General features: G+C 58.8%; 1 protein-coding gene across 4 annotated transcripts; it reads left to right on the forward strand.

The window, feature by feature from the left end:
* The first annotated feature begins 3129 nt into the window (after positions 1 to 3129).
* On the forward strand, positions 3130 to 22058 carry NDRG4 (NDRG family member 4). Of its 4 annotated transcripts, XM_059857395.1 has the most exons (17): positions 3130 to 3248; positions 7018 to 7109; positions 7557 to 7601; positions 13696 to 13801; positions 14997 to 15117; positions 15381 to 15443; positions 15639 to 15699; positions 16008 to 16094; positions 16190 to 16246; positions 16555 to 16658; positions 17201 to 17257; positions 17353 to 17404; positions 17981 to 18028; positions 18267 to 18302; positions 18493 to 18544; positions 19103 to 19141; positions 19740 to 22058. In XM_059857395.1, the coding sequence occupies exons 1-17, from the start codon at positions 3212 to 3214 to the stop codon at positions 19892 to 19894; spliced, it is 1212 nt and encodes a 403-aa protein (XP_059713378.1). In that variant the 5' UTR covers positions 3130 to 3211; the 3' UTR covers positions 19895 to 22058. The 4 variants fall into 4 exon arrangements, with proteins under 4 accessions (XP_059713378.1, XP_059713379.1, XP_059713380.1 ...); XM_059857396.1 differs by lacking the exon at positions 19103 to 19141 and having other exon boundaries at positions 3131 to 3248; XM_059857397.1 differs by lacking the exons at positions 3130 to 3248; positions 7018 to 7109; positions 7557 to 7601 and adding an exon at positions 11268 to 11383.
* Positions 22059 to 23442: the final 1384 nt, after the last annotated feature.

Here is a 23442-nt window from a genome sequence, read left to right on the forward strand (position 1 = left end):
GGGGACACCAACCCATCCTGGCACTAATCTGGGCCCTCTGGGCAAGGTTTGAGGTGTCTCTTTTGGGGCACCCAAGATCTAATTGCCCTGCTGTCATTCTGGTTCTGATTATTTTGCAGCCAGCAAGGTGTGTGCCTTTTGCTGCCCTGGGGATGTAAGGCTGGGGCAGAATGTGCCTGCCCTAGGGGTGGGATGTCCAGCCAAGGTGGGATGCAGGATGGGGCCCATCACCAAAGCTGGTACTCCAGTGCTGCTGCCTCACACCCAAGACACCCCTCACTATGGTCAAGGCTCCAGCATGTCATCCCATGCCCATGGAGCAGCTTTACCTGGAAGACACCTCTCCCTCAGCACCAGCACATCCCCACAGCCACCAAAGTCACACTCCCACTGTTTTGTGTGCACTGCTGGATTCTGGGAAATGGCTCCTGAGCATTTTTGAAAATAGGTCTTTGGGATCTGTCTCACCAACTGCTTATTCTCATTTCTCCTTCTTTTGAATAGCTTGACTGCAACAACCCATCCAAGATCCAGGGCTGAGCAAAGCAGAACCAGCAGCCACTGCCTCCGAACAATGTTTTTATTTAAGGGCAAGAATAAAAACATCACACTCACGCACAAATGAGGCTAAATTTAGCTGTGACTCCTCTGCACATCGTCACTGGACTGCCTGTGCCTGGGGTGGTACCCGATCCCCATGAAGCCCTTCAATACAGGCCCATTGATCCTGCTGGTGCCTGCACAGCCAGCCTGGGCAGCCAGCACATCTGCCCCAGGCTGCTTCCCCTCCTGCCCCCAGATCAGCCCTGTGTGCAGCACAGGCTGCAGCCTGGAGCTGTGGATGGCTGTCAAACCCTGTCCTGCCTCGGGGCTTGGATTCAGGCGTCTGCTTCCCAGCTGGTCACCTCTACGTCCCTCTCTGCTGATGGCAGCTGTGGGCTCTGTCCACCACCAGCTGCCCACCTCAGGAGGGGTCCTTGTGGCACTGCCAGCACTGGGTGCCACTGTGGGAAGGGTGGCCAAGGGGGGCAGAGCTGCCTGCAGCAGGGTTAGGGGTCCCAGCTCACCTCTGCCAGGTCGGGATGGCACCACTGCAACAGGAATTTGGGGGGGGGGCAGGGTCATTTTTGTTGGAGTTTTATGGTCTCTGCCTTTTTCATGGAATCTTTCCAGATTTCTTCCAGAGACAGAGAAAATGAAAGATCCCAGGGCCTCTAGTCCTGCCACCTCCCTCTTGCCACCAATGGCATCCATGGGTTCTGCAGTTCTGGCCCCCTCGGCCTCTACTTGGAGGTGTGACTGCTGAGGAGAAGATAAATCCCAAGCATGAAAAACTATTTATTCCCATAGAAACCCCTGGCAACTGAAGGAAGAGGAGGAGGAGGTTTAAATGTGTGCAATGTCAGGAAGATCAGAACCAACACTCATCCCTGACCAGTTCAGAGAAAACCCCTTGGCTGCAGGACCCACAGAAGAGGGGGAAAAGCAGCGCTGAAGGCAGGAAATATCTGATCCCATTGAAGGGCTAGGTGAGGGGCTAGCTCCTACCTGAGGGACTGAAGAGCCCCTGAGCTCCCTGACATCATGGGCTTTTCCTCTCTTTGAGGTGAAAAGGCGAATGAATGCAGCCTGGATGCAGAACTCGTGGTGACTCAGCGGGAGAGGTTGAAATCAGCTGAAATCTGGTTGCCATCCAAAAAGCCTGGGACAAGCTGTTAAAATTGATGTACCAGGGATGAATGTCAGTATGAGCAGACATTTCTCCAGCCCCTCAGCAGCTGTTTGTAGGATGACTGCCTGTGGCTGCTCTCAAGGCACCTCCTAGCCCAGCAGGCAAAGGTGCCCTGAAGCAGAGGCGTCTCTTGGCCACTGTGGCTGGCTGAGGGGCAATGAAGCTGAGCTCTGAGATACCTGATTCAACCCAGGTGCTGAGGAACCAAGCCCTCTGAGAGGAGCTGATGGGGTCCTCAGGAGCTCCCCATGTTTTGATAAGAGCCAGTTTTGGATGGTATGTCCTGTGCAGTTGCCTCAGGCAGCATGGGAGTGGAGGCTGTTACATCCCTAGCTGTGGGAAAAAATCAGTTAAAGTGATATCAAAGAAGTGCAGAGGAAGGAACAGTGGCAGGATGGGCTTGTCTAGCATGGACACTAGCAGGATTCAACCCTTGCTCTGGGGCAGGCCAAGGCCCTCTGTTCTCAATGTCCCAATTGTCCCAATTCAGGAGAATTCAAGTGATTCACAGCTTCCTGCTCTGCCCCAAACAGCTGCCACCCTACACCTCCAGCATCAATGTGCGTGGGGTCATCATGACCCCAGCCACAGCCTCCACTCCTGGGTGATCCTTCTTGACTGTCATGATCCCCATTCCCTCACAGCCCCAGACCATGATGGCCCTGCTGTGGGGACCTTCATTGCACAGGTCCTTCTTATCCTGGAACCACTTGGCAACCTTGATCAGGACCATCCTATGCCCAGGGGAACCTGCATTCCCATGCCCCAGAGGACCCCCAGGTCCCTTGTCATCCGTGGTTTTGTTCCTGGATACTCCCAAGCTGTTTGTCCTTCATGGCCCCACTCTCCAGGACTCCCTACATCCCCTGGCCACCAAAGGCTGTGTTCCAGGAATCATTGTTGTGCACAGGTCCCTTCTTGTCCCAGATCCTCCCCAAGCACCTTAATCACCTTCCCCTGCTCTCAGGGAGCCCCAGATCCCTTGTGCCATACCTGGGGCTCCCGAGGGCTGCCGCTATCCCCTGCTTCTGGGACTCCACGACCACAGGGACCTGTTGGACCTATTGGCCATCACGGTCCCACCCTGGGACCGAAATAGTTTCCTAGAGAGTGATGTGTGCCCTCAGCAGCCTCCATCCCCCGTGCAACCCCCGCAGCCCCCCGCGCTCCGCGAAACCCCCGCAGTCTCCATCTCCCGTTCGCTCCCGCCTCCCTCAGCACCGTTGTTCTCCCGGTGCCCCCGTTCCCGATCCCGGCCCCGTCCCTCCCCTCCGGCCCCGGCGAGGGGAGGAGGATCCGGCCGGCGGGGCCGTGCCCAGCCCAGCCCCTGCGCCGCCCCACGCACCTCGCACCGGCACCGGCACCGGCACCGGCTCCGGCTCCGGCTCCGGCTCCGGCTCCGGCTCCGCTCGCCCCCCGCGCCGGGGCCGCCGCCGCCCCTCGCAGCCCGCCCCGCCCGCCGGGACCCGCCGCCCCGGCATGAAGGTGCTCCGGCACAAGATCGAGCTCCTGACAGGTACGGCCCGGCCGCGGTGCCGGGAGCGGGGGCTGCGAAACCCGGAGGGGCGGTGGGGCGGTGGGGCCGGGGGTGGCGAGAGGCTTCATCCCCTCAGCCCCCGTCGAGGAGATGGAGCTGCCCCCACACCCTCACCCTGCCTTTGCTCCCCGGCTGTGGGTGCCGGGGTCGGGTCCTTCCCGGGCTCCGGGAGGTGATGCCTTGCTGCAGCGGGGAAAGCCCAGCCCGGGGGTGCTGGGGAAGGGGGAACGGAGTCGGCCGCTCCTGGCGAAGAGAGCGGCCAGCAGACAGCCGGGGGTGGGGGGGCCCGGGGGATTGCTGGAGCATCCCTGCGGTGCCTCCCGGCTCCTCAGCCAGCCTCCCCTGGGAGTCTCCCCGCTGCTCCGACGAATGCGCTGTGCTGGGAAGGAGGCTGCTCTTAGCAACAGCCACTGCGAGACAGCCTGAGCCTCCCCAAAGCCCCCTGCTGCCACCGCCACCCCCAGACCCGGCGCTGCTCAGCCCCTCATCAGTGGCACTGTGTCCCCCGGCCTGGCGGCTCCCGTGGTGTGGCTGCCCGGTCCTGGACCCTCAGCTGGACCTCACTCTTGGGCTGGTTTGTGGGGGCTGCTGGGGTCCTGTGTCCCTCACGGATTCAGAGGAAGCTGAGGCTGTTCCTCCTGCACCAGTGGAGCAGGATGTGGCCAGACTGTGTCACACTGGGCTTTTCCTTCACCCCATCGTTGTCCCCCATCCGTCCTGCTCGGGGGCAATGCTGTGGGCACACGGCCGTGGCCCAGACTGAGCTGCAAGTTCCCTTCCTCCCTCTCCCAGCCTCACTGAAGGCTGCCTTGGCTTCACTGCCTGGCAGGGGCCAGCCCTCACTTCTCCCGATTTGTCTGCCTGTTTGTTGCTGCTCAGTCAGCCCGAGGTATCCGTGCCAACATCCTGTGGGCACCACATCCGTGCCAGGGCAGCAGGCAGGTAGTCAGTGTGGGCATTCCTGGGAGACTGAGGCAACATCTGAGGAATCCCTGCCCTGCGACCAAACACACTCCCAAGTGTGAAATGGAGCTCAAAGCCTTGTCGTGATCATGATATAATAATAATAATAATAATAATAATAATAATAATAATAATAATAATAATAATAATAATAATAATAATAATACCAAAAACAATAGTGCTACAAGCTGGTTCTCCTCTAGTTAGCCAGTAGTGGGCTGCAGATCCCTGGGGAAGGGAAGGCAATGTGGCTGTTCTTGTCCCATCTACATGCACAGTGCCAGGGCCCTGGTGGGGCAGAGCACTAGTCCCAGACAGATCTGTTATGTCCTGCTGGGTTTGGAACTGATTGGGAATTAGAGAAGAGACAAGTCCTGGCTGTGCCAAGGAAACTGTGGCACCACACTGGAGCATCCCTGTGTGGCAGAGTGGGAGCAGAGATGAGTGTGTTTGGGGTGGTACCCTGGGAATGGGTGCTTCTTGGGGAGCACTGGGGTGAGCTGCAAGGAAAGGGGCTCGTTGCTGGGCACATTACTCTGGCAGAAGATGGGAGCCAAGTTGTTTTGGCTAGGAAACCTGGAGCTGTGACTTCCTCACCAGCCCTCCACAGCGATGGTGGCCCAGTGGGGCTGGGTGAGACTGCCCACAGCCCCACAGTTACGCTGCTGAGGAGGGACAGGGGTTCCTGTGGGGTGGGGTAGCATGGGATGCAGAGCACCCAGGACAGGTGGCAGCATGGCTGTGACCCTGCTTAGTGACCCTGACTTACTGATCCCTCCTCTATTCCCACACTCGGCACCACTTTGGGAGACTGTCCACCCCGTGCAGGGGATGCTGTTGGGGCAGGGCTCTGCACGTCCCCCCTGAGCCAGCTTTGCCCCCACCACACAAGCAAGGTCACGGGGCCTTTCCTCATGGCTCAGCCACCCTCCCTCCCTCCCATATTAGCTGCAGGCTGTAATTAATAAAGGCATTCACCATACACTAAGTGCTGTTCCCAGCCACCCTGGGGCTGTGGCCACACTGGGTTGGTGTGCTCAGCGTGGGACTCTCCTGCTCTCCTCCAGACCCAGCTATTGGTGAGGCTGATTTTTCTCCTGCTTTTTTCCTCTGGGGTTGTGGGGTTGCTCCGTTGGTGGCTCTGCAGGCTGTGTTGGCTTGGCTGTGCTGGTGGGCTGCTGGCCAGGGCTGTCCCTGTGCCACAGAGCCATCTCCCCAGCAGCACAGCTCAGCTTGGAGCAGTATGTCCTTCTCTTGTGACTCTCCTTGGGGCTGATGGCACCTCTCGACATCCCCCAGCCTGGTGGGACCCTCTGGGCAGGGGGTGACACGGAGACTCCTGGTGCTGGGTGGCCTGGGAATCTCAAGAGGCTTTGCAGTGGTGTTTCTCCCTCCCACCAGTTCTGGATTGTTGGATGGCTCCCGAGGAGCAAGGCAAAGTGCCGTGTCTGCAGGGAGCAGGCAGGTGGCACAGCCTGCTTGAGTTTTGAATGCAAAACCTGGTCAGGGGAGCAAAACCCGACTTTGGAGGGGAGTTTATGACCAGCTCCTGTATTCCTGGTGGCTTTGCAATATTTGTGGCATTCCTTGGCCTTCCCACATTCTCAGCCTGGGCTCACCTGGGTTTGGAGGTGGACAAAGTGTGAAGCAGGCTCGGCTGAGGCTGTGTGGATGGAGTGGGTCTGTGTCTGCTGTGGTGCTCCTACAGCCCTGAGCATCCCCGTTATGTCCAGGGAGATTGCACGGTGGGGAGACAGCTGGGAGGATGTGGGATCAGTGCTGGCTCATTTGGAGAAGCAACAGCTTGTCTGAAGGCTTGGTCTTGTGGAAGGGGTGAACACAGAGGCTGCAAAGGCAATACCTGAGGTCTGAGTGCAGATAATCCCCTGGCACTGGGATTTGCCAGGTACCCATCCCATCCAAACACAGGGGAGCCTGGACTGCTCCCTGAGTCCTGATGTCTTTCACCTTCTGTGTTCAGCCAGCTGCTGACCTCCTTGCTCTCTTTTGCTCTCTGAGCTGTGCTTGTGCCTGGGGGTGTTTTTGGAGATGCCAGTGTTGGTTGAGGTCAGCAGCACCCAGTCTCACACTGCTGCTGAGCAGTGGCTCCATGGAGAAGTCTGTCCCTCCACGTCGTGGGGCTGAGTTACCAACGGGCCAGCAGCTGATTCACAGGCAAGGAGAAGGCTTTGGGAGCAAAGGCTTCACATTTGGATTTCTTCCATCATTGCTATACAAACTTCAGGCTGTCTCGCTGTTCTCTTTCTGCTTGGAACATCCCTCTGCCTTCCAGCATGGCGGAGAAACATCACCCCTCATTCTGCCTGTGCAGGGAGATCTCCCTCTGTCCCATCCATGCCTATCTGCAGCCTAAAACTGGCCAAAAATTTGGATTTTTTATCTTTGACTGATGCTGAAAGCTGGGATGGAAATTTGGATGTTCTTGCTCTGGGTTGGGTGCTTACTGAGGTCACCAGCATGGACAGATGAGGCTGGCCCTTCAGTTTGCCCAAGATCATGCCCTGGAGATAGGTTTCTCCTTAACTGGGAGAACTGGACCTGGGTAGGAGCTGGGAGCTGAGCTCATCTAGGCACTGTCTGCTCTGTGCAGAGGGGCTCACTGCAGCCCTGGACAAGCTGAATGGACAAGTGCCCATAGTAGATGGGTGGAGAGAAGCTGATTTGGGTCCCATCCCTTTGGGAGGGAGCCCCGTGAAGCTCTGGAGGGCTGGGGCAAAGAGGACCAAGGAAAGGACCTGCCCTGACCTGTGCCTCGCCCTGGCAGGGCTGCTGCTGCAGGAGATGACCATGGCAGGGCTGCACGAGCTGCGCTTCACCGAGGAGAAGCCGCTGCTGCGGGGACAGGACACCGAGCTGGTGAGTTTGGTGACCACGCTGACTCTGGCTCCTGCATGTGGGGCACCAGGGCAGGGGAGCTTGGGAGGGGTGGAGGGGTTGTGTGCTGGTACTGGGGTGGTACTCTGTGTGTGTGTGTGCTGGTTTTGGGCGCCCATTAGCGCTCCTCAGTGTGTGCGTGCTGGCGGTGACGAGCCCGCGTGGCTGAGCACAGGTGAGGTCTGGAGGGATGATGGATGCGTGTGCAGAGGTTGCACATCATGCTACATTACACTCAGGTAACACATGCACATGGGTGCAGCTGTAGTGGAGGGGTGTGTGTGTGTGTGTGTGCACACGTGTGGGCACTGAACCCTCTGCAGCCCCGGGGAGCGGTGCCTGTGGTGTCGGGGGGCTGTGTTAGCTGGGTGGGAGGGCGCTGCAGAAGTGAGGGGTGTCTCTGTCCCTAATGGCTCCTTCTCATCCCAGGAGAACTCAGATGTCTTCCTCTCCACTGTGGACACAGACTGGAAGGTAGGACCAGCCACGGGAGGTGCTGCCCACCCCCGGGTTCACATGGAACAGCAGCCTGTGCCTGGGCAAGGCTGGGGGGCGCTCAGTGGACTCAGGGGTGTTGCTGTCCCTTTTTTCATGGGATGCAGTGCCTGGTCAGTGTCTGTTCGTGAGGCTGCACATCCATCATGGTCCTTGTCAGAAGGGGACAGGGGGATGCTGCCAGGCATCTCTGTGCTGGCGCTCAGATGTGGCTGGTGGGCACTTGGCCATGGGCTGGGGACAAAACCTTTAAAACAGGCAATTTCTTCTCAGGAAGGCCGAGCTGCTTTTCCAGCCCCTCTACCATTACCATGGCAATGGTTTCCCAGGCGATGCCAGCTCCCTGCTTACATAAGGATGTTTGAAAGCCTCTTTCTCTTTTGGAGGGCTGGGGCATTGCCCCCTCTACCACCCACCTCTCTTGGAGAGCAGGGCCCCTTTGCTCCCTTGGCTGGCACCTGCCCATCTTGTACCTCCATTTTTGCTCTCCAGAGGAGCCCCATGCTCCAGCACTCATGGGAGCTCAGCTCGTGCCTGGCTCCCACGTTGGTCTGCATCCCTCTCACACCCCTGCCAAGGCTCATCCTGCACCAGGCTCCCTGGGGAGGGAGGGTAGTGGGTAGTGCTGCCTGTCCCCCTCCCAAAGTGTTCCCCTGCCAGGGGACACCAGTGATTGTCACAACTTCAGGTTGTATGCTGCCACTTTGCCAGCAGTGGGACCATGGGGAGAGTGGGATTGGGTGGTCATGGCTGAGCCCTTGCAGGTACAGCACTGAAACAACAGCACCTGTAAGGACAAAATGAATGTGGAATTCATTCATCCTGGGATAAGGGCAGGGGAGCACAGGTCCCTGTTTTAGCAGGACCAGAATTTTGGGGCTGGCCCACTCCTATGCAGGTGGGAGGGTGCAGCTGGTAAGGGAGCAAGGCCTTTGGCAGGGTGCTGGGTGCTGCCTGCTGTGGTTCACAGAGTGGGACATACCTGATGGCCCTCTCAAAAGCCACAAAGTAATTAAAATGGTGCCCTCCCCAGCAGCTCCAAAGCTGGTGAGGTGCTGGGGCTGGGAGCAGCAGGGTGTGCAGGGCTGGGCTGCTCCTTTCTCTGCTTGCTCAAGGCTTCTGTTGGCCACTGGAGGGGAAACCAAACCTCCTGGTGTCACCAGAGTGAGAGAGAAGGGAGAGGGAGGTGAGGAGGGAGGGAGGTGGCAGTGCCAGGCTGCCCAGAGCTCTCAGTAGCACCAGAGGCACCAGAGGCTCTGGCTCAGCTGTGCTGGGGCAGGGCTTGGTTGGCACAGGGGATATTAAAGAGCAATGACCCTCCCAGGACAATCGTTATGTATTTCAGGGGTTGGTCCATGGTGGCACTGAACTGTGTCCCTGGTGGTGCCCAAGTGGAGCAGTTTTGGACAGCAAATGCTCCAGGGATGCATCTCCATGCCCTCAGGACCTAAAAAAGGAATTGGGCAACAACCAAGGCAGCTTTTCCCAAGCCAGCCAGACCCTTCAGCCTCTTGGTTTCCCTCCAAGAGCCTCCGGGCAGGGATGGGCTGAGTTTCCTGGGCTGTGCCAGGGCAGCATCTCCTTTTCTCCACTCTGACATTTGCAAGTTGGTGCAGTGCAAAGGCTGGGGGCTGCCTGCCATTCTTTGGGGAGGTCTTACCCAATTTTCGAGGCTCACCTCCTTGGGATAATCCAATCCAGCCCCCCAGCTTAACTCTGTCGCTCCTCCCTAGAAGCAGTCATTGATGGGATGCTCAGAGTGGCTGGGGCAGTGGGGGGCCTGGGGACCCCCCACTTCTGCCACCAGCCAAAGTAAAGCCCTTGAGACATAAGCCAAGGTGCAGGAGAGCTGGGGGAAGGTGCTCTGGGACTCGGGTGCCCTGGATCCTGCAGGAAGTCTGGGCCACCCACCTGGCAAGTGGGCTAGTAGCCAAGGCAGTGGTGATCCCATTTAATGCTACTCCAGCAAAGTCAGCCTTGCTCAGCCCTCCCATCTCCCTGAAGCCCTTTTGCATTCACCTTGTTGGCTCTTCTACTCCTTCTGTCTTCTTAACCACTTTCTGTCTTTTCTTGTCCCTCTGCATCTCTTGTTTTTTTTTCTGGGGACTGTGGCTCTCATGGTCTTTGGCTCTACAGGCAGCAGGGCTGGGGAAACCAAAAATGCCACCTGGAGTGCCAGGAACCACCTGGGAACTTCCCCATCACACTCAGTCCTTCATTTGCAGAGATGCCTCTTTCCAGGCCTGGGTCTGAGCTCCCCACAGGACAAAGCAGTCAGAGTAAAGCCTGGTGGAGGCAGTGTGAATGTCATCCCTCTGCCTGCCTGTCCTTTCTCCCACATCCAGACCTTCTGCCTGTGCAGCCCTGGCTTGTTTGTAGGACATGGCTTTCAGTGGGTTCCTGAAAGGCAGTGAGGGGACTGTGGGACTCCTTCTCCATCCAAAATTGCCCAGCTTTGTGCTGGTCATGCCAAGCTGGGCAGTGGTGCTGGGCTGGGCAGGGCCAGGCAGGGTGCAGGGGGAGGCACCCCCAGACTGCTGAGGGCTGTGGTGGTAAGAGGCCTCGTTGGAATCAGGGAAGAAATCATCTGCCTGCATGCATGTGCATGTGGGAATATTCACATGTGTGTGCATGCACAGTCCAGGGACACAATCCAACCCCTTGGAGCTGCTGGATTGTCCCTCCTCCTGCTTTATTTGCCTGCCACTGGTGATTCCCCGGTCAGGGAGGAACCCTGCACATCCCCTGCCTGCCATCATCCCGCAGCAGGTAGGACAAGTGTGCTGCTGGGTGAGGTGACACAAGCATGGACATGTGTGTGCCCCTCTGTGCACACCTTTACAAGGTTCTGCAGGTTTGCAGCTCACTGTGCATCCCCCAGCACTAGCGATGGCCGTGGCATCCATGCTGAGCACACGGGAGGAGGATGCAGCAGGTGTGCTCCTGGTGTGCATGACATGTACAGTAACAGGTACTGACACACACAGGGCCTGGCCTGGGGGATGCCACAGCATTTTGTGGGTGCACGTGCTTCGGTGTGGGTATGCTATTAAATGTCCCAGTTTTTCCCCGGGCAGACAGGGTTTTGCCCGGCCCGTGTGTGTCTGTGTTGGTACGTGTTCGTGTGCATGCACACGCGTGGTCACGTGCACGTGGCACAGCACGCCTGCCGTGTCCCTCTCCTGCTTTTTAGCGTGTGCCCGTGTCCATCTGTGGCTGTGTGTGCGCTGCCCTGCCCGGGCACGGCTGCAGGGCCCTGGCCCGGGCGGCTGCGGGCTCAGTCGTGGCTCTGTGTGGCTGCAGCCCGGTGTGTGCAGCGGGCACAGCGAGCACTGCCCTGGCCGTGCTGGGGCTGCTCCGCGGGATGCCAGTCCAGACACCCCGCCTGTCTCCGTCTGCCGAAAGAGGGAAGATGGAGAAGGTACCGCACGGTGCCAGGCGTTTTTTCTTCATAAACAAGGGTATTTGGGGCCAATTGGAGCATGAATAATTCCCGCGGCAGCCAATGGCTGAATGCCGGCTCCATCGCGGCGCTCGCCTGCAATGGAGGCCAAACCTGCCGAGGGGGAAGGGCGAGGGAGGGCTCAGCGCAGGGCTGGGGCTCCGCTATAAATCCAGGCGAGGGGCTGAGCCAGCGCAGAGCTTCGCTTAGCCCCGGCCACTGCGTTACTGTGCCCCACACCCGCACCTCCAGCTTGGCCCACGCTGCCTGAGCATCCTCGTCCGCGCAGCTCCTCACCATGCCGGAGTGCTGGGATGGGGTAGGTACCGCCGCTCCTGTGCTCGCTGCCTTCCTTCCCTCCCTCTCTCCTTCCCCAGGTGTTTTGCCCCAGCGTCTCTCCTGCTTGCCCAGGCTGGGCCTTTGCAGTGGGTCAGGCAGGCATTGGGGTAGGGAGGACCCACGGCTGGGGAGCCCTTCCTTCCTTCCCCCAGCCCTGCTGCCGCATCCCTGATGTGCTGCAGGTTTTGGGGACGCATTGTCCTTGAGCGTGTCCTCCCCGAGGCGGGCAGAGATGCTGTGCCCAGGCGGAGGGTGAGCAGCTGTGGCCCGTGCTGGGGCTGTGTGCTGCCGGGGGCACACTGCCCCTTGCCCACCTCCTGAGCTGCAGAGAGAGAGGGTCTCTGGCTGTTTTGAAGCAAGCCCTCAGTTGCTTTCTGGCCTCTGCGGTGATGGCAACACCCGATGGCAACAGGCTGGTGCAGAGGGGGTGAGTGAGGTGGGAGCACTGCAGCGGTGAGCAGGTAGCCTGGACATGGGTGGGCTCTGTCAGACACCTATGGGTGCTGAGACCCCCATGCCCCTCCTCGCTGGGGCTGTGGGTTGTCCGTGCCCCTCTCTGCTTGTTGGGGGTTGTCTGTGCCCCTCTCTCCTTGCTGTGGGTTGTCTGTGCCCCTCTCTCCTTGCTGTGAGTTGTCTGTGCCCCTCTCTCCTTGCTGCGTGCATCCCCTGCATCTCCTGCATCCCGAGGCTGTTCCCCCAGCGAGCATCCCTGCGGCAAAGGGCAGGGCTGTGGTAGCCAGCGGTGCTGCAGAGGCTGCACCACGGGCAGGATGTGCCTGGCTTGGTGGAGGGTGGGGGGCAGGAAGGAGCAGTGCTGAGAGGCTGGATTTGCTACCGTGGGCAGGTGATTTTGGTAGGATTGAAAGCTGAGCTGTTGGGCATGTGATGGGGATCGCGGGGATGGTGATGGCAAGGAGGCAGCCCTGTGCCCAGGACCAGACCACATGGATGTCTCCTGCTCTGTGACCTTGGGCCAGGCCCTTGCTCTGCCTCAGTGTCCCAATCTGTTGTTGCAGAGGGATGTCACTGCTTGTGCACTTCTGCCTGATGCAGCTGCAGGGAGTGGAGGGACAGCTGTGGATGAGGGCTGGGGTCAGGGTGCCCTTGGGTGCGAAGAGATGTCTCCACAGAGCCCTGGATCTGCTTTTGGCCACCGTGTTCCCCCAGGGACAGCAGGTCTCAGTGAGGAGAGGCACTGCAGTGAGGAGACCCTGTCCCCAGGCTGTTCCTCCCACCCAGGCCATGTCCTTCAGAGTCCTTGGTGGCGTGTAACCCGCGTGAGCATCCACGTACCTGCTCCCCTCCCACCAGCCCAGCCATAGGGCTGCCAGTGCCAGCAGTGAGGACCGTGATGCTTGGGCCCCCTGCCACCATCCCCTGCCCTGCCCTGCTCAGCACGTGCTGCTCCTGCACCCAGCAGATCCCAGCCTCAGGGTCACTGCTGCTGGACTGGCTGGTGGGCATGGGCATCTGGAGGGGACCTCTGGTCCTTGGGGAGCACCTGGGCTCAGTTTCCTGTGCTGGCTGGCAGCAAGGGCCAGGATGTGGAAGGAAAGGAGCCCTCCTAGACAGGGAAACTGAGGCACAGGGTAGTTTTTGTGGGGGCACTGCCATTTCAGACCAGGGGTTATAAAGTTACTTTAGCTGTAATTTTGGGATCAGTTGCAGCATTTCCTGGAGTGCTGTCCATGGTCTGACCTCTCCCTGTTTGTCCCAGATACATCAAATCTGCGCCCAACTGGGCCATGCTGTGAGCCCCTAGCATATTGCCTAAATTTTCTCCATCTCAAGCCCTTGAAGATGATCTCCTCTTCTGGAGATCTTCACCTGTCCCATCCTATTATCCTTCTCTCTCAAGCCCTCTTGGATCCATCCCTTGATACCATTCTGTGATCCCATCCCATGGTACACATGTCCAATCCTATATCCTGTGATCCTATCCAGTCTTCCCTTCCCCTTCCCCTTCCCCTTCCCCTTCCCCTTCCCCTTCCCCTTCCCCTTCCCCTTCCCCTTCCCCTTCCCCTTCCCCTTCCCCTTCCCCTTCCCCTTCCCCTTCCCCTTCCCCTTCCCCTTCCCCTTCCCTTCCCTTATGATTTGTCCTGCTTTCTACCTGCTCTGGGATACCCAGAGCTGTTTTTTTTTTTCCTGGGACAGCTGCTCCTCTTTCCCGTGTCTTCCCACGGGACCCAGCCATTTGGGGAAGCAGCAGGGAAGGGTGTGATGGCAGGGCAGGAGAGGATGAAAGAAAACCTTAGGGCAGGTGGGTATCACCCCATCTCTCCTCTTCCCCAGGAACACGACATTGAGACCCCCTATGGGCTGCTGCACGTGGTCATCCGGGGCTCTCCCAAGGGGAACCGCCCGGCCATCCTGACCTACCACGATGTGGGCCTCAACCGTGAGTGCTGCTCCTGGCCTGGGGCTGCAGGGCAGGCAGGGCTGAGCCCCAGGGGTGCCAGGACATCCCCCCCTAGCTCAGCTCCTTTGCCTCCACCCGTGGCTGTATCTGAAATCACTAGGGGAGTTTGGATGCTCAGCTGGACACAAAGCCCAGGCCAGGCACAGCCAGGAGTGCTTGGCCACCCTGGTGCTGGCTGCCTGCCTGCCCACAGCAGCAGGGATGGGACATGGGGGATGCTGCCCACAGCAGCAGGGATGGGACATGGGGGATGCTGGGCTGGTCCTCACTGCCGCTGCCAGCCTGTTGGTATTCAGAGCATGGACCCAGCTGGCAGCAGGGCAGAGCGGGGGACAAAAGAGACTGGGAATAGCAGGGAAGGAGGGACCCTGAGCTGGGGCTCTGATGTGGAGATGCTGCACATTCTGTCAGCCTGCAGCCCTAGACCTGCACCCAGAGCTCTGTCCCTCCAGCTGAGCCAGGATGCCCAATTCCCTGCGAGTGGGGAGAAGCATCTCCCGCTCCACTGGCGGCTGAGGCTGAGTCACTGACATGGCACATGAGCTGTGTCACCATTGCAGCAGCTCTGGCTGTTCAGGTACACGTCACGCTGGCTGCAATGGGCCTCACAACCTGCCTCACCCCACATGTTGGGAGGCATGTTCCAGCACTGATGCCGTGGGACAGGACCCCTCCAAGCCCCAGCAGCGTCTGTATCCCATTGCAGTGCTGCGGTCTTCTCCACAGCTGGGGATGTTTCTTTGACTCTTTCCAAGCAGGGAGATTTGCAGCTGTTCCTCAAATCCTGTGTTTGCTTGAGGACAGGGCTAATACCCCAGGCTGCTAATCCTGCTGCCCACTGGGTGGTCTTGCAGTCCTGGGCTCTGCACCCCTCAGTCCCATCCTTCTGAGGCTCCCCAATGAGGTCACCCCAGACTCCTCATTCTGGTTGTGTCTGTCCATCCTCATGCCTCCTGACACCTGTAGGGATGCAGCCCTTGCTAACAGCAACTACTGTGGTCCCTGCTGGGAGGACAAGGAGCCTGGAGGGAAGGGGATGGGATGGTTTTTGTTGCATGTCACCTCCTGGCTGAAGGGCAGTGGGAGGGTGGGCAGCTGCTGTCCATGCTCCCCTGGCCCAGCAGGCCCCAGAGTTGGGGTGTTTGGTCTCTGATACCCACCTGCCCTTTGACAGACAAGCTTTGTTTCAACACCTTCTTCAACTACGAGGACATGCAGGAGATCACGAAGCACTTTGTGGTGTGCCACGTGGATGCACCAGGACAGCAGGCAGGAGCCTCACAGTTCCCTCAGGGGTAGGTGCCAGCTGCAGGGGCTCACTGTGCCTGCTGGGGTGTCACCTCCCCGCCCCTTGGGTTGCTGCTGCCTGGCAGTTGTGCCCTGCCTGTGGGTCTTTCCAAACTGTGCCAAAGCCTGTGGCAGATGACTGGCCCAGGGTGGGTGGTTTGCAGGTGGGTGGCATTTTCCTGCCCATTTCAGGCAGCCCAGCTGCCCTGTCCCAGACACTGTGCTCTGAACAGGTTCCATAACCACCATCCTGTGCCTCCCTGTGCCACAGGTACCAGTATCCATCCATGGACCAGCTGGCTGCCATGTTACCCAGTGTGGTGCAGCATTTTGGGTGAGTCAGCCTCTCTTCCACAGCTGCTGGCTGAGGGTCCTGGGCACGGAGATGGACAGAAGACAAGGATTTGGGGCCGGGGGAGTTGTCCCTGTAAGCTGGCATCCTGCAAGTCTTCTTGCTGTGGGTGGAGGGGTGTCCCAGGGAATGTGTTGGAGCCTGCTGTCCCTCATATGGACTTCTCCATATTTCCAGGTTCAAGTATGTGATCGGGATCGGTGTTGGGGCAGGAGCCTATGTGCTGGCCAAGTTTGCGGTGAGCCTGGGGCTGGGATGGGCTGGACTTGAGTTGTTTGTACCTGCTGTCAGTCCAGGGCATGGGGAAGAGCAGGAGCTGATACCTCCAGGCATTCTCTGCTGCTGCAAAGGCTCCTGGGGGGGTTGGGGGACCCAAGACAGCAGTGCCAAGGTCACAGTGGCTGGGCAGTCTTGCCACAGGTCTCCCGTTGCTCCCAGGACGGGGTCACATCAGCTCCATGCAATGCCTGTGCAGTGGCTCTGGTGGGGGGCTGCCCAGGGCACATCTCCCTCCCCTCTGAGCCTCTCCCCTCCTGCTCACTGCAGCTCATCTTCCCTGACCTGGTCGAAGGGCTGGTCCTGATGAACATCGACCCCAACGGCAAAGGCTGGATTGACTGGGCAGCTGCCAAGGTGGGCAGGCCCTGACCCCTCCTCCCAGTCCTGGTGGCTTCCTGGGGCAGGAGGCAGCCACGGCAGTGCAGTAACCCCCTGTGCTCCCTCTGCAGCTCTCCGGCCTCACCAGCACGCTGCCAGACATTGTCCTGTCCCACCTGTTCAGCCAGGTAAGGGCTGTGCATCCTTCAGGCCCAGCATCCCAGCTGGGTCACCTGGGCTGTGCCGTGCCAGTGCCACTGGGCCTGTCCCATCTACAGGGTTGGGCTCAGTCAAGCCCTGCCTGGTCTGAGGCTTAACCCTGATGAGTGTGTGAGCCGTGCCCATGTCCTGCCTGGCTGTGCTGCCTGCAGCACCACTGTGCCCAGCTGCATTGCCCAGCATCCCCTTCTCAACCGTGCTGGCTGGTATGGGCAGGACTTGGGGAGCAGGGTGTGTCCCCAGCACCTGCCCTGACCTCCATTCCCTGCTGGCACAGGAGGAGCTGATGAACAACACGGAGCTGGTGCAGAGTTACCGGCAGCAGATCGGCAGTGTGGTGAACCAGTTCAACCTCCAGCTCTTCCTCAACATGTACAATGGGTGAGAGCTCCAGGCAGCCCCACTGCAGGGCTGTGTCCTTGTCTGTGCAAGGGTGAGGGGCTGCAGTGCTGGTGGGTGGCTCTGAGGTCACTGTGAGAACCCAGGCCCCTGTTGGGTGCTGTCATCACCCTCCAGTGCATGCAGGCAGCAGTGCAAAGCTGTCTGCCACTGCTGGCTGGGGATGTGGGAGTGGTGGTGCCTGAGCCAAAGCCTTGCCATGTCCCAGAGCCCACCACCATGGATACACATTCCCATGTCTCCTCCTGCACTGGGTGCTGGCCCAGGCTAGGGAAAGAGGGCAGAGATGCTGTCCCATGCATGCAGGGGCTTGGGAGCCCTGCCACTCTGCTGGGTGCTGCATCCTGTGGCACAGGCTCTGCTTGGGCTGTGGCAGAGATGGCCACGGCATCGTCCATGCACAAGGTGCTGGGACAGCGGGGCTGGGTGTGGCTTCTCAGGACTGGCAGTGGCCTGATTCTTGTGCTGTGGCATCAGTGGTGACACCTGTCCATGAGCTCACACTGGCCTTTCTCCTCCATCAGCCGCAGGGACCTGGACATCAACCGGCCTGGGACTGTGCCCAATGCCAAGACGCTGCGGTAGGAGTCGCACCAGCAAGTCATGGAGGGGTCCTGGGGCAGGGGAATTCACTCAGACCAAACCCTGACCAGGCCCCTTCTCCTGTCACTTCCAGCTGCCCCGTGATGCTGGTGGTCGGAGACAACGCGCCTGCTGAGGAGGGGGTGGTGAGTGCTGGGGCAGCGCCTGCAGGGTGGCGGGCGGGCGATGCCCACGCACGGGCACGCTCATGTTCACTGCCTGCTCAGACACACAGCAGCTCCTGGGGATGGGAGCCTGCTCGTGTGCAGATCTGCCTGCTCGTGTGGGCACCTGTGCACACGCAGCTCTGCATGGTTGCACACCTGGAAAACTTCCCCTTCTTCTATGCCCAGATGTGCTCACACCATGCATGCTCGGATGTGTCGGCACACGGGCACTGCCTCCTAGGCCACGTGCACCCACACAGCTGCTGGCACACTTGTGTGCCTGTACACACATGTGTGACACAGAGTGACTCACCAGTCCCCCTCGCCTCCCGTTCCAGTCCCCGCCCTTGCCCAGACTCATGGGAGGAAAGTCCCCTCTGTCCCATGGCAGGGATGATGGTCCTGCAGGTGCAGGGCTCACCTAGTGCCCTGTCTGCTCCTGGCTGGGGTGAGATTTGCCAGCTGGAATGGCAAATTCCAGTGGGCCAGTGGTGGTACATGTGGAAGACTTCTGCTGGCTTCTTAGGGTGCTAATACCATCTCTCTTGCCTGCAGGTGGAGTGTAACTCCAAGCTGGATCCCACCAACACCACATTCCTGAAGGTAGGCTGGTGGCAAGGGGCAGAAGGAGGTTCCTGCTGCCTATGAAGTGCCCCATTGCCGTCTGCCCCAGGGCTGCAGTGTGTCCCCATCTCTCCATTCCAGGTCCATCATGGCCCTTGGGCTGGGGGTGTATGGGGAGACCAGGGTGACCCCAGCAGTGGGATCCTGCCAGTGGGTACAGGGGGCTGGTGGGCAGTACAGGCACCCTCCCAAACTAAGCAGGACCTTCTCTTTGCAGATGGCTGACTCTGGTGGGCTGCCCCAGGTCACACAGGTGAGCCCTCACAATTTCCCCAGTTACCTGGGCATACTGGGCCCTGAGACATGCACTGGTGCTGTCCTTGGCTGGCTGGGGATGGGCTGATGAGGTCTCACAGTGGGGCTGCCAGAAGTTGCTTGGGGCTGAGAGGGGATCTCAGCCTCAGTGCTGCCTCAGCTCAGCTCATTCTGCTCTCTCCCTACAGCCAGGCAAGCTGACCGAAGCCTTCAAGTACTTCCTGCAAGGCATGGGCTACAGTGAGTCCTGGGGCTGGGTTGGGGCTGGTGTGGATCTGTGTGTGCCTGTGTGTATGTGCTGAACTGCTGCAGGTCTGTCTGTCTGTGTGTCCACAGGGGAGAGGGGTGTACAGGCTCTGTGTGCACACAGAAGTGTGTACAAGGGCTCTGTGTGTACAAATGTGTGTGTCAGGCTCCCCGTGTTGGGGTGTGTGTGTGTTTGTGGGCATGCACGAGCAGGGGCTGTGTGTGTGCAACAAAGACAAGCAGAGCTCACGTGCAGAAGTCTCTGTGTGTGTGTCTGTGTGTGTGTGCGCAGTTTAAGACCATGTGTGTGTACACGTTGACCTGTGTGTGCATGCTTGCAAAAGTCCATGTGCACGTGTTGTGTGTGTTTGCAGGTCTGTTGCATGTGTGTGTGTCTCTGTGTGTGTGTGTGTGTGTGTGCAGTCTGCGTGCACAGGGACAGCTCCGTGTGCAGGCACACGTGGGCTGGGCAGGGGCTCCTGGCCCAGAGGAGCAGCTGACAGGGCTGACACTCTCTCTCTGCCCTCCCTACCCTTCTCCTGCCCCTGCCAGTTACCCACCTGAAGGATCGGAGGCTGAGTGGAGGCACAGGTACCGCTCAGTGCCCACTGCTGCATGGTGCCTGCCTGGCCTGTGCCCTCCAGCTGCCTGGGCACCTTTGGGAGCAGCCTGGGTGCAGGACTGGCCCTTTCCTGCCAGATGCCACTGCCTTGCTCTGCTTTGCCTGAGATGGCACCCTAAGCCAGGACTGGGGGCTGAGAAATGGCATTCAGAGAATTCCCCCTCCATGCAGGCACAGTCTCGGCAGTGTGCCCACTGTGCCCTCCTCCAGGCAGGCCAGGAGCTGTGCCCACTGGGGGAGGGTGCCACCTTCCCTGCACACCCTGGGCAGCCAGGGGAGCTCTGATCCCAGCTCACTCTTTTCCTGGAGCATGGTAGTCAGGGGGTCCTACTGCCTGATGCCCAGAGGTTGCATGCCCAGGAGTGAGCCTGGTGTTCAGCCTGCCCAGAGCAGCCCTGCCCTGCTGTCCCTTATCTGGAGCTGCTCATGTTGTCACAGCACCGCTTGCTGCAAGCTTGTGCCCAGGCTCAGTCGCATCGGGGAGCAGGGCTGCCGGCACTGTTGGCTCAGTCCCTCAAGTTTTCAGAGGGATCTGAGCACCCCGGCCGTCTCTCTGTGCCCGTGCAGTGCCATCTGCCAGCATGACCCGCCTGGCACGCTCCCGCACGGCCTCCCTCACCAGCGCCAGCTCCGTGGATGGCACCCGCCCACGTGCCTGCACCCACTCGGAGAGCACCGAGGCCATGGGGCAGATCAACCACACCATGGAGGTATCGTGCTGAGGTCCACGCCCGCTGCCGACGTCTCCTTCAGAGCCATCTCCCATCCGTCAGCATCCCGCCAGCACCCACCCGCCCCGTGGACATCCTCCACCAGGGCCCTCGCTTCTTCGGGGTCAATTTGTCTTCTTTGCCGTTGGCCTCATCCCCTTGTCTGGTACAGGAGAAGGAGAGGGGCTTCGTCCAGCAGTCACACATGGTTCTGCATTGATCCTCACCCTCCCGAGCATCGGCTTGGCCCCAGCTTGGGAGGGTGGGTGGCAGGGGGACAGGGCCAGGATGGGGTAGCAGGGTCAGGGTGGTGAGATGGGGACAGGATGCTGGGATGGGATGGGATGATGGAATGGGACAGCACGTGGAGAGGAAACAGGAGGTAGGTTGGTCTCCCAAGTTCAACTTATGGCTGACCAAAAGGAAGACAGGAACAGGGAGCAGCGCTTACTGGGAGGTCACTGGTTTGTTCCTAGGGATGCAGTTTTCATTTCTCCCTGATGGCCCTCTCTAGGGCGAGCTAGCACAGGACTCCCCAGCACACCCAGGACTTGCTACCCCAGAGCTGGCCAAGCCTCATGAGAAATCACATCCCAAACTGTCCTTTCGCCCTGGTCATGTATCCTGAGGGCTGCCCTGGGGCAACTGAAGAGAGGTCAGCCCTACTCCAGAAGCTGTAAGGGCAGAAGGGTGGCATGAGTGTCCCCCTGCCACCGATGGTGGCACTTCCTACGTCCCTTGTTGCAAGAAGGACAATTACCGCCTGCCACCAGAAATGCACTGGGGAGGGGGGAATTGGCTGGCTTGGCCCCTGCCACACTCTCAGTTCCACTCCCAGCTCTTGGGCTTAGCCTGCCAGAGTCCAGAGGCCACTGTTTTAGGGGATGTCACACAGCAAATCCCACCTCAAGTTCTGCCACAACCTGTGGGTGTCATCACCGAGGAGCCATTAGCAATAAGATGAGACACTCCCCCCGCCGTGCTGGGGAGCCCTCAGCACCCTCTGCCCCGCAGGGCGCCTCACCACAAGGTGCTGACACTGTGGGGTGACCTATGGGATGTGGGGAGCACTCCATGGTCTGGCTTTGCCCACACGGCTGCCCTGACCCACCGAGGCTCCCCAAATCCACACCCCACCTCCAGCACTTTGCCTGCGCACTGAGCGGGGCGTCTCTCAAGGGCTTGGCTCCCCCCAGGCCGTGGGGCCCCCTCTGGCCACCAACTCCAGGTGGCTCTTGCCTCTCTCACTTGGCACGGAGACCCCTGTCATTGCATAACCCCAGTGATGGCCACCCAGCCTCTGCTGCTGGAGCAGCCGTGCCCAGCCCCTCCTGGCACAGGTTAGGATGGCCCTGCCTCTGCTGATGGGTGCTCAGGTCTCTGTAGGTGGTCCATGGGGGACCTGAGCAGGGAACCCACCAGGTGCCACTGCCTGGGCGAGCAGAACCAGCCCGCTGGAGCAGGTCCCAGCCAGCCCCACAAAAGCATTCTACCCTCAGACCCCATCCCTGCTCCCCAGTGAAGGGCACAGAGCTCCTGGGGCTCCCAGTGGGTGTATGAGGGCTTTTGGCCCTGAGACCCATGCCCCACCCAAACCCTCCCCTAGTAAAAGGCCACCCCAAAACACCAGTGTGCCCCTTTGTCTCCCACTTTGTTCTGCTGTGTGCTTCCTTCTTGGTGTGACTCTGAAAGCTACGTAGCTCCTTTTTACGGTAGATACCGCTGCGATCTCTTGTTTTCTCAGCGTGTCCTTCCAGATGATATATATATATAAATACCTATACATAATATATATATAAGGGTTTGCCCAATCCCTGACCTTTTTGGGTTCACTCCTCCTTGCATTCTTGTCCAAGCAGTGCCGTGTGGTTTCCCTGGAGGTGGTGTGGCCGTGCTCGCCTTCAGTTCCTCACCTTGGTTTTGTTGGTTGGTTGGTTTGGTTTTCCCTGGTGGTTTGTTCTTTTGATTTTTGTTGGTTTTCCTTTTTTTCCCAGTCACAGCGGAATTTAACACATTTTCCTGTCTGAGTGCAGCCTGGTTTTGTCGCAGCGGCACAGAGGCCGCAGCACTCATGAGACAGCAATATGTAAACCGGATCTAACTAACCTGTTGCTGTAGAGAGGAGTTACTGTGTTGGAAATAAACCAACTAACTAATAAAGATGTTTAGAACCTGCTGTGCTCTTTACAACATGCTGCAGGAAAATGGGTCTGAGCCCACCTGGGGCCTGCCTGCAGAGACCTGGCAGGCACGGAAGACAAGGGGGGACACACCTTGGCCACCAACCCCACAAGTGATGCCCACAGGACCCCATGGGGGAAAGCTGTGGGGTGCTTTGGCTTTAGGGTAGCCAGAGGCAGGCTGCCCTGTGTGTAAAGAGTGGATGGAGGCTGGAAAGCTGCCAGCTGTAGCCCAATGAGGTTGGATCCAAGGGGTGTCCACTGGGGAAAAAAAGATCTGTGGCTGCACAGCTCTGGGGATGAGCAGGGTCCTTGGGAGACTCAGCTTCCCTGTCCACTCCCTGTTTGTCTCCCCATCAAGGTCTGAGTGTCTCAGGCCATAGCCTTTTCCAAGTGCATGAAGTCCTACCTGGGAAGGATCCCCTCCCTACATCCTAGTCCTTGTCCCTGCTCGAGTGTGTCAGTGTCTGCCTCATGCTGGGTCACTCCAGAGTGGGCCCAGTCCCTGCAGAGGGGCCCAGAGCCAAAGCATGGAGACACTGTGGCTGTGGTGTCCACACTCATGGCTGCCTGGGGCATGTGGGGGGAATGCAGAGGGCCAAGGCTGAGATGAGGTGTGGGCATGCAGCCCAGGAGCCTTCTTGGCTGGTTTGGTTCTGCTGGTCAGGGTGAGCCTCACCTGGGGGTAATGGGGTACTCTGCACACACCCTTATCACTGAAATGCAGAAATGCTGCTGTATCCAGCCAGGGTATAATGCAGACTTCATGCTTTACAGATGACTGGGATAGGATGTCAGACAAATGATTTCCACATTCCCACTGAATGCAATTCATGGAGTGCTGGGTGCCGAATACTGACCGACTGCAACAGGAAGAAAACTAACACCACCATATCCCTACAGTACTACTGCTAAATTACAACTTTTTTTCTGTACTTCAGATTAAATAATCTATTTTCTTGGGACCTGGCCCATCTCACCATTCAGTTACCTCTTCTTGGACCAGAAGCAAGTATGTGACTGAAGCTTTCCTTCCCAAATGTTTACCCAAAAAAGTATAGTCACATCTTTTTTTAATACTGCCAGTAGTACTCTCAGGAGAACAGGCCATTGATGATGCATGAGTTTTTATTTCTAGCAGGAGGAGATCATTTAGTACATGTAATCCCCCGGGGAAACCTGCAAAAAAATGGGAGCAGCAGGGCAGAAAAAAAATCAGGCTGTTTTTTTCTGGCCAGATACGGATGCCATTAGTGGGGAGTGAGGGAACAATATAGGTCAGTGTCTCAAATAGTGCATGAAAATTCGACTTAGAGCCTGCGGTGCATCTGTGAGGCTGCACTGCCACCTGGTGCGGTCTGAAGTGCTCAGCGCCGCCTT

This window comes from Haemorhous mexicanus, chromosome 12 (genome assembly GCF_027477595.1).
Source record: "Haemorhous mexicanus isolate bHaeMex1 chromosome 12, bHaeMex1.pri, whole genome shotgun sequence".
NCBI classification, from domain to species: Eukaryota; Metazoa; Chordata; class Aves; order Passeriformes; family Fringillidae; genus Haemorhous; species Haemorhous mexicanus.

What these genes read in the sequence shown, in the direction of transcription:
- NDRG4 (XM_059857395.1), top strand. Translation starts at nt 3,212, where the DNA reads ATGAAGGTGCTCCGGCACAAGATCGAGCTCCTGACAG. An exon ending in GGGGACAGGACACCGAGCTG is followed by an intron (nt 7,110 to 7,556) that starts GTGAGTTTGGTG and finishes TTCTCATCCCAG; the next exon opens with GAGAACTCAGATGTCTTCCT. An exon ending in AGTGTGGTGCAGCATTTTGG is followed by an intron (nt 15,444 to 15,638) that starts GTGAGTCAGCCT and finishes CCATATTTCCAG; the next exon opens with GTTCAAGTATGTGATCGGGA.